Raw genomic sequence first — 9,879 nt, forward strand, 5'->3', positions numbered from 1 at the left:
GGCAACATAATTTTTAAAACTGCTCAAAATTGTGTTAGAATTTCATTGCTGACAGTTCACTAACTTGGGTGTTTAAAATGGAATGTTTCTGCACCTCGTACTGATATCTTCACAGCATAACAACCTAACAAATGCCATTGTTCGGGCGCTCCAGTTTGGTCATAAGTGGCACCCTAGATTGTGCAACCTCAGATTTTAAAGTGAGAGTGGCAGTCAGACTCAACAGCAGCCTCTAGCTCCCTGGGTTATCTGCACCACACCACACCACTACATTGTGTGCTATGTGGGGACACAGAGCAAAGGTCTACGTCAGCAGAAACTGGAAGAGATTTGTTTCTTCACAAATATCGCAAAATAAGGTGACTGAGCTTACAGGCAACATCAGTATACAAACAAAGAAAACATTTCACAGTTTTATGGCACTAAAAGGGGAGGTTCTTGAAATAATCTTATAGACCTTCTGTAAAACAGAAGGGGACTAAAGAAAACACAGATGGCAAAGCCACACAGATACATCCATAGATGCCAGGGAGGACGCTGGAGCAAAGAGACAAGCTTTTGCTCACCAAAAGCTGGTATTTTTGCTGAAGGGCTGACAAAGATTTAAAATATTTTATATCATAGAACAAAATAAGCTCCACCAACAAAGTATACACTACACAACACAAAGGCACAAAATACAGTGCATCACAATACAGCATGCTAGCTATTGCCCTGATGCTCAAGAAGAAGCACAGAGCTGAGGTCCTTAGGAGCCACAATGGTGTAGGATTTATTGTGCCCCATCCTTAGTACCCAAAAAGTAACTATCTACAAAAGATTCTATCAAATTTCACTCAGTAGGTCTGAAAAGTATGAGTTTAAAACATGATCTCAAGCTACAACTACATCTGAAAATTGGGGGAAAAAATTCAGTGGTATTCTTGTTCTGCTTTGTTTGACAAAATACCTGAATTTTAATTATAAAGATACCATAGGAACACATCTAGTGATTTATAATTATGGTGATTTAAATCCCCTTTAAAAAGCCACACTGGTAGCACTTTTATACACAGATCTACCTAAGTCAAAATGAAACCTGGAAACCAGACCAAAGGCACCAAGTCTCACTCTTCACCAGAATCTTGTAGGACTGTTCAGGGTGTCAGCCACAGACCACACCCGAACAGAAGGAAGAAACCTGGACTGTGCTAGCTGAGCGTCTGCCCAAGAGATCCTGGGTCTCAGCGACTACACCCACCAAAAGGGTTTTACTACTCGTGACAGGCGCACGCTGCACGTTTCTCCTGATGCAAGTGCACTGGAGTCGTGCTTCCTTTCCATGAAGGAATGAAGAAATGCACTCTTTCAAACATCACCCCTCCATCAGATCCTTGTGGAACCAAAGGCTTTGCAACGTTACATTATTGATGTGCATACTCTAACCTGTGTCACACAGGCCCCACAGATTATTAAGCTCTTTCTTACCTCATCATTAATAACTTCAGATTTTTCTTCCTCCTCCTCTTCTTCTTCCTCCTCCTCTTCAATGTCCAGATCATTCTGCCTCAGGTATGCTTGCAATGGGGCATAATGCTTCTTCTTAAAAGCTAGGAAGTCCATCATGTTGCCCTGGAGGTGCTGCAGGAAGAACAGTTCGATCAGACACTCCTGGAAGACCTCTCGAAGCGCCTCCATCTCCTTGTGGTGGTGGTCCAGGCACTGCTTCCTCATCTGTGCCAGCTCCTGGGAGGCTGGAGGGATCTCCTCCAGCTTCTTGGGGGCTTTCTTCACCCCCGAGCTCCCTGCAGACGCGAGGGGCAGACTAGAAAGGCCTGGGGGCATGGCCGTTCTGGAAGGACTGGTGGGTGGTGGTGGGGATGTCATACCAAACGCAGAGGTGCTGCCAACCCCAGGGAGCAGCATGCCAGGTGTCCTCTCGAAGCCCAGAGGTCTGCTCAGAGGCTGCCCCTGGAGCACCTGCTGCTGCTGCTGGATCAGCTGGCCCTGGATGATGCTGCTGATCTGAGGTGGCAGGCTTGCTGTAGTGATGTGACTGGGGCTGGCCAGAGGCTGCAGACCAGCCCCTCCTGCGGCTGCAGGGCTCTGGGGTCCCAGATGGTGAATGGTACCTCCAGACTGTGTATGAGGCTGGGACAGTCGCCGTTCTGGAACTGTGACAGGAGCTCCTGCATGCTGGAGTTGAACCTGTGCTCCCTGAGCCATCTGAGTGAGGCCTGGTGCCTCCTGAAACACAAAGTGCCCACCACTGGATGGGCTCAAGCTGATCTGCCTCACAAGAACACTGGCATCCACAAAGCCTCCAGTGGGGCTATTGCTGCAAATGCCAAGCCCAGAGGCTGGAGCACCTGCACGCACGCTCTGCAAGGCCTGTCCTGGCCCAGGGCTAGGCTGTGTGGGACTTTGTGTCTGGACCTGTTGGGACAGAGGAGAAGTAACTTGAATGTATGATGGAGAGCCATGCTCAAACCGCCTCTGCTGTGCACTGAACTGGAACCCGGGAGAGGTAGGGTTGGGCAGTGGAAGGGGAGCCAGTGTTATCTGCTGGTTTCCTCCCACGATGGGGCCGACGTTCTGCAGGGTGATGTTCACATTCTGCCCAGCCACGGGGCTCCTGCTCATCAGCTGCTGTATCTGGTACCCAGGGGACTGGGGTGCGGATGGGCTGGCAGAAGGAGCGAAGGGCGCTGCAGGAGACGGAGGTAGGTTTGGATGAGCTGGCTGCTCGTCCTCACTGCCGGTGAAGGACCTGGACCTCTGCAGCTGGTGCTGGACATTCTGAGGACCATTTCCATGGTGCATTATCACCTCCCTTTTAAATCCAATGTATTTGTTCTCCTAGAAAAATCAAAATTAAAGCAACTTACTGGAAGGCAAATACAATTGTGTGGCTACCACTAATGTTAACTACCACTGAAGGGCCCTGAAAAGTTCTGGAGGGTATGTTCACACTGGTTTCTGGTTCAGACAAGAACACCTCTTTTTTTTTTTTTTGCCATTCCTGAGGCTTGAACTCAGGGCATGGCACTGCCCCTGAGCTTCTTTTGCTCAAGATAGCACTCTACCACTTGAGCCACAGAACCATTTCTGGCTTTTTCTATTTATTTCTATTATGTGGTACTGAGGAATCCAACGCAAGGTTTCATGCATGCTAGACAAGCACTCTACCCCTAAGCCACATTCCTAGCCTAAGAACACCTCTTATTAACTCTTTTTTAGACAATGTCCAGGAGGCCAACTACGTATTACCTACAACTTCTTTCCTTCCTCTTCTCTCCAGCTACCCAAGATGCCAACAAGAAAGAATGCCGGTTGGTAGAATGTTTGCCTAGCATGCATCAAGTCCTGGGTTCAATTCCTCAGCACCATATACACAGAAAAAGCTGGAAGTGGGGTTGTGGCTCGAGTGGTAACGTACTAGCCTTGGGCAGAGAGAGGCTCGGGGAAAGCGCCCAGGCCCTGAATTTAAGCCAAAGGCCTGGCGAAAAGAAAATCAGTCAGTCAAGGAATCAAGGGAAGATGTTCCAACTCTCGAGCCCTGGCTGTCAAGAAGCAAGACATGAAGGTAGTATCCCAGTTGAGAAAGACCTAAGAATTTTGGAACTGCACAGGATATCCAACCCCAAAGAACTCAACTCACTTAGTAAATGGCCCCACTATGTCTGTTGCAGTGCCAAAGGGCTCTCTCAATAAGAAGCTGGAAGTGCTTCCCAAAATGTACCAAGGACTTGGATGTCAAATACCTGCCCAACTGAATAAGCTGGTCCCCAAGGGCAGACCACGGCAGAAAAAGATTAAACTGTTGGCCAAAGCTGGAAAGAAAACTGCCAGCTTTCCCATGAAAAGACCACAGTTCTCTGAGAATAAGTCAATACTGTCACCATTTTGGTGAAGAACAGGTACAAAACTAATAACTAAAATGCACAAAACTAATAGTAACTTGTTCTTCAAGCCTGGCACCAGTGGCTCACATCTGTAGTTCTAGGTACTCATGAGGCTGATATTTGAAGATCACACTTCAAAGCCAACCCAGGTAGAAAATTCCCTGAGACTCTTATCTTCAATTAATCACCAAAAAAGCTGAGGTAGAGCTGTGGCTCAAGTGGTAAAGTACCAGCCTTGAGTGGAAAAAAACAAGCCAGAACTCTAGGCCCTGAGTTCATGTACAAGAATGCTCATGTGCATATGTATGTGCGTGCACACACACACACACTCTCACAAAAAAGTTAGCAGCTCTCATCTCAATAAGCTGATTGTGGTGTTCTACACCCGTGATCCTAGATATTCAGGAGTATCACCCCTGAAGCTACTCTCAGGCAAAACAGCAGGATCTTACCTGAAAAATAAAGCAAAAAGAGCTGGAAGTATAGCTTATTGGGTAAGGGCCCAGCAAACATGAGACTCTGGAATTCAAACACCAGTACCACCAAATAAAATATGCATACACTTACATATACACACATGCATACATATACACTTAGCAATAACAATCCACAAAAATACATAGAAATAGTAATACTGACCTGAAACTGATGAACAAATCAACTATGGTGGAGCCCACAGAGAAGCACGGACTCAGGAGCTACTGAACCACCCAGCAGCTCGGGTGAATTCCAGCCCAAGAAGCCAAACTGGCAACCCAGCGCACACCATGCACATACGGATCACTCACTGGCAGAACATTCTGGAAAAGGTGAAAACACAGGGCTGGAGGTTAGGTGAGAAAGTGGTAGGGCTGAAGGGGAAGGGGCCGATGACAAAGAAACAGAAGTAACCTGGGGGATGGGGCTATTTCTACAGCTTGATTTGTGGACAATGGTTTCAGAACAATGCATTCTTCAGAAAGTCACAGAACTATATGAGAATTATAAACTTTTACTGTCTGTAAATTATACTTTAAGCCAGTCCTGAGGCTTGAACTTAACACCTGGGTGCTATCCCCGAGCTTTTCTGCTCCAGGATAACACTCTTGAACCAAGGCTCCATTTCTAGCTTTTTGCTGGTTAGTTGTAGATTCGGGTGTCCCAGACTTTCCTGCCTACGCTGGCTTGGAACCTTGATCCTCAGATCTCAGCTAGAATTATAGACATGAGCCACCTGCACCTGGCTTATACTTCAACTTAATTAAAAAAAAATGGTTCCTAACCTCAGTGAGCTTACAGTCAAGTTATAAACACAATCAACCCTAATGCTTTTATCTAAGAGTCCTTCTCCAAAACATAGTGCAGGGAACTCAACAGACAGCAGGAGACACCTACAGACATACCACCCTGATAGCAGGAAATCACAAAACATTTTAAAATTATGTTTCCATAATATTTATATTCACTTACAGGGTACAGAAGTGACAAATAAATGGTGCTCTACCACTTGAGCCAAAACGTAACAATTACATTTTCTGTGAGGACTGTGAGGGGAGGGGATGGAGCCACATGAGCAGCGCAGTGACAGCTACCACAGGAGGCCCTGCACCACACATCACCCCAGGCCTAGCCATCTGAAGCCCCTTCCTTTGTACCATCATTCTTCAGAACTCTTTGTGGAATGCCATCTTTATTCTCTTTATTTACAAGTCATCTTTGCCTTCTCAGAAGACAATGAAAAACTTTACAATTGAGGCACTAGAGACATAACTCAAGTAGTAAGATACTAGCCTGTTGAACCTGAGGCCCTGAGTTCAACTGAGCACCAGTACTGCCCAAAAAGGAAAAAACAATCACTTTTACCTAAAACAGTTAAAAATAAAACAACCAAGAGACTGAGATTTGAGGGTCAAAGTTCCAGGCCAGCCTAGGCAGAAAAGCCTATGAAACTTATCTCCAATTGACTTCAAAAAGCCTCAAGTAGAGATGTGGCTCAGTAGAGTACCAGCCTTGAACAAAAAGGCTAAGTAAGGATTCAAGCCTCAGTACCAGCAAAAATAAACATATTACAAACAAGTCACATGTATAATCCTAGTTACTCGGGACTGTAGTACAAAGCCAGCCTCAGGAGGGGAAAAAAAATCTACAAGACTCCATCTCCAAAATAACCAGCAAAAAAATAGTTGGGTTAAAAATGTGGATCAAGCAGTAGAGTGCCAGTAGAACAGGTAAGCAAAGCAAGGATGAAGCCCTGAGTTTAAGTCCCAGAATCAGAAAATAAAAATAAAAGCCTTGGACCGGGAGTTTGGCCTAATGCTAAGAGTGCTTCCTTAGCATGCACGAAGACCTGGGTTCAATTTCTCGGTACCACATACAGAAAAAGGCAGAAGTGGTACTGTGGCTCAAGTGGTAGAGCTCTAGCCTCGAGAAAACCCAAGAACTGTGGTCAGGCCCTGAGTTCAACTCCCAGGACTGGCAAAGTAATAATAATAATAATAATAATAATAATAATAATAATAATAAATAAAACCCTGGGATCAGGAGGGTGGCCTAGTGGTTAAAGTGCTTGCCTAGCATGCGCCGAGACCAGGGTTCGATTCCTCGGTACCACATGCATAGAAAAAGCCAGAAGTGGTGCTATGGCTCAAGAGGTAGAGCGCTAGCCCAGAGACGGCCCAAGGACAGGGCTCAGGCCCTGAGTTCAAGCCCTGGGATAAAAATAAAGAGCCTGGAGCAGCTGGCTCACACCTGTCCAAGCTCCTCCGAAGGCTGAGATCCGAGGCCCACGGGGTGAGCCAGCCCGGGCTCCGGGACTGCGTCGCCGCTCTCCTACCTGGGCGGGCTTCCAACTCAGAAAGCCGGAGTCGCACCTGGCTCAAGGGGTCGTGGAGTCCAACCTCGAGCGCCCAGAGGCTAGAAATCTACAAGAACGGAGAGCAGCGCTGTCCACGGAGAGCGCAGCCTGGCCTGGCCTAGGGACGAGCTCTAAAATAGAGAAGTTCACCGCAGGAGCCGCTGGGCCGGCAGGCGCCGCACGGCCACCTCGCCCCGGGCCAACGGCCGGCTCCCACGGCACCGCGGCCACGCCCGGAGGCTCGGCCGGGCGGCTGCCCGCGGCCCACGTCGGGGAGGCCGCGGCCCGGCTCCGTCCCATCCCTCCTTCCCCGGGCCCACGTCGGGGAGGCCGCGGCCCGGCTCCGTCCCATCCCTCCTTCCCCGGGCCCACGTCGGGGAAGGCCGCGGCCCAGCTCCGTCCCATCCCTCCTTCCCCGGGCCTACGACGGGGGAGGCCGCGGCCCGGCTCCGTCCCGCCCCGCCTTCCCCGGGCCCACAACGGGGGAGGCCGCGGCCCCGGCTCCGCCTCCGTCCCCTCCCGCCCCGGGCCCACGTCCTGGGCTGGCGGACGGCAGCGGACGACGGCGGCCCCACCCCGCCCCGGCGCCGCGCGGGGAGCCCGACCGAGGAGGCCCTTCAGGGCCGCCCGCCCCACAAAGCGCCGCCGCGGCCGCGGCCCACACGGAGCGGACGGCTCGCCGCCCACACCTCCCCCGCCACCGACCGCCCGCCGCCCGCTCACCTGAGCCTCCTGGCCGCGCTCCGTGGCGTCCGAACGGCGGCAGGCTCGAACGCGCCACGGCCGCTCGGTGCATCCGGGTCCGCGGGCGCCGGAAGCGGCGGCGCGGCGGCTACGGCGAGCGAGAGGAGCGCGCCGGGCTGGGACGCCTCCCGTCCGCGCGAGGGCGCCCGTCGGAGGCGGGACGCGGCGGGGGCGGAGGGCGGAGCCGGAGGCCGCGGGCTGGGGCGGGGCTGGGGCCAGGGGAGGTGTCGGGAGAGGGGCGGGGCTGGGGCCAGGGGAGGTGTCGGGAGGGGGGCGGGGCTGGGGCCAGGGGAGGTGTCGGGAGAGGGGCGGGGCTGGGGCCAGGGGAGGTGTCGGGAGGGGGGCGGGGCTGGGGCCAGGGGAGGTGTCGGGAGGGGGGCGGGGCTGGGGCCAGGGGAGGTGTCGGGAGGGGGGCGGGGCTGGGGCCAGGGGAGGTGTCGGGAGAGGGGCGGGGCTGGGGCCAGGGGAGGTGTCGGGAGAGGGGCGGGGCTGGGGCCAGGGGAGGTGTCGGGAGGGGGGCGGGGCTGGGGCCAGGGGAGGTGTCGGGAGGGGGGCGGGGCTGGGGCCAGGGGAGGTGTCGGGAGAGGGGCGGGGCTGGGGCCAGGGGAGGTGTCGGGAGGGGGGCGGGGCTGGGGCCAGGGGAGGTGTCGGGAGAGGGGCGGGGCCGGGGACTGGGGCGGGGCTGGAGCTGAGGCCGGGTCGGGGACTGGGGCGGGGCCGGGACCGGGGACTGGGGCGGGGCTGGGGCCAGGAGAGGTGTCGGGGCCGGGGCCGGGGCCGGGGCCGGGGCCGGGGCCGGGGCCGGGGCCGGGGCCTGGGACTGGAGCTGGAGCTGAGGCCGGGGCAGGGGCCTGGGGTTGGGCCTGGGGCTGGGGCTGGGGCTGGAGCTGGGGCTGGGGCTGGAGCTGAGGCCGGGGCCGGGGCCTGGGACTGGGGCTGGAGCTGAGGCCGGGGCCGGGGCCTGGGGCTGGGGCCTGGGGCTGGAGCTGAGGCCGGGGCCGGGGCCTGGGACTGGGGCTGGGGCTGGGGCTGGAGCTGAGGCCGGGGCTGGAGCTGAGGCCGGGGCCGGGGCCGGGGCCTGGGGCTGGAGCTGGAGCTGAGGCCGGGGCCTGGGACTGGGGCTGGAGCTGAGGCCGGGGCCGGGGCCGGGGGCTGGAGCTGGAGCTGAGGCCGGGGCCGGGGCCTGGGACTGGGGCTGGAGCTGAGGCCGGGGCAGGGGCCTGGGGCTGGAGCTGGAGCTGAGGCCGGGGCCTGGGACTGGGGCTGGAGCTGAGGCCGGGGCCGGGGGCTGGAGCTGGAGCTGAGGCCGGGACTGGGGCTGGAGCTGGAGCTGAGGCCGGGACCTGGGGCTGGAGCTGGAGCTGAGGCCGGGGCCTGGGACTGGGGCTGGAGCTGGAGCTGAGGCCGGGGCCTGGGACTGGGGCTGGAGCTTAGGCCGGGGCCGGGGCCTGGGGTTGGAGCTGGAACTGAGGCCGGGGCCTGGGACTGGGGCTGGAGCTGAGGCCGGGGCCGGGGCCGGGTCCAGGCCAGGTCCGTCCTCCGGCGAGTGCCGGCGGGCAGATCCGGGAGTGCCGGCAGAAGCACGGAATTGCCTCTCGCCTGCCATCCTAGCTGCTCAGGAGGCTGAGATCTGAGGATCCTGGCTCAAACCCATCCCGGCAGGAAAGTCCTTGCGAACCCCGGGAGGCCGGAGCGCGCCCTGGGCGGAAAGCTGGGAGACAAGAAGCCCCGGCTCGAGCAGCGGGTCAACCAGTCATCAAGTATATTTTTGGTCGGTCTTGGGACTTGAACTCGGGGGCCTGGGCCCTGTCTCCGAGCTCTTGGGCTCAAGCCTAGCACTCTACCACTGAGCCACAGTGCCACTTCTGGTTTTCTGGGGGTTCTCTGGAGGTGAGAGTCGCACGGATTTACCTGCAGTGCAGGTTCTGAACCGCGATCCTCAGATCTCAGCCTCCTGAGCGGCCAGGATGATAGACATGAGCCGGCTAAAATAGTAATTTTTTTAATTTAAAGAGACAGAAACATGGCTCAGGAGATAAAGCACCTGAAGCACCCAAGCCAAATTCTAACGATAGTACCACCAAAAAGGTGAAAGGGAGAAGGAGCACACTATGCCCTGTAGCACCAGCATCACCCAAGGGCCCCACGGGGAGGCCCGGCACAAAAGACACTGTCTCTAGGCAGTGGATGCAAAGTGGGGGAGGTCGTTCCAGGGCTAGTGTGGGCTAGGGCTGCCAGCAGGTCCACAGGGCGAGGTGAGGAGGAGGGGAGGAAGCAACCAGGCTGCACAGGGGGGAAGGACGGCAGCAGCATCACCACCACCCCATCCTTGCGGCCTGCTCTCCACTTCCATGTCCCTCAGCCCACTGGAAAGCAGCACTGTTCATTCTCAGCAGGAAAGAAAAGGTAACACTAAAC

The 9,879-nt window shown here is 55.3% G+C and overlaps 1 protein-coding gene across 13 annotated transcripts in view; it reads right to left on the reverse strand.

The window, feature by feature from the left end:
* Ep400 (E1A binding protein p400) overlaps window positions 1-7,518 on the reverse strand; it is a 95,902-nt gene extending 88,384 nt beyond the window's left edge. For 10 of the 13 annotated variants that reach the window (XM_090320385.1, XM_090320384.1, XM_090320381.1 and 7 more), the window contains exons 1-4: window positions 7,441-7,501; window positions 6,697-6,784; window positions 4,524-4,684; window positions 1,468-2,838 (exon numbers count right to left, since the gene is read on the reverse strand). In XM_090320385.1, coding sequence (XP_090176511.1) covers window positions 1,468-2,802 — 1,335 coding nt within the window. In that variant the 5' untranslated portion in view covers window positions 2,803-2,838; window positions 4,524-4,684; window positions 6,697-6,784; window positions 7,441-7,501. Of the gene's footprint in view, window positions 1-1,467; window positions 3,470-4,523; window positions 4,685-6,696; window positions 6,785-7,440 lie in introns of those variants that run through there. The other 3 variants (XM_090320373.1, XM_090320375.1, XM_090320374.1) reach the window with 3 other exon arrangements.
* Window positions 7,519-9,879: the final 2,361 nt, after the last annotated feature.

Source organism: Megascapheus bottae, chromosome 28 (assembly GCF_031878675.1).
Source record: "Megascapheus bottae isolate mThoBot1 chromosome 28, mThoBot2.hap1, whole genome shotgun sequence".
Classification (NCBI taxonomy): Eukaryota; Metazoa; Chordata; class Mammalia; order Rodentia; family Geomyidae; genus Megascapheus; species Megascapheus bottae.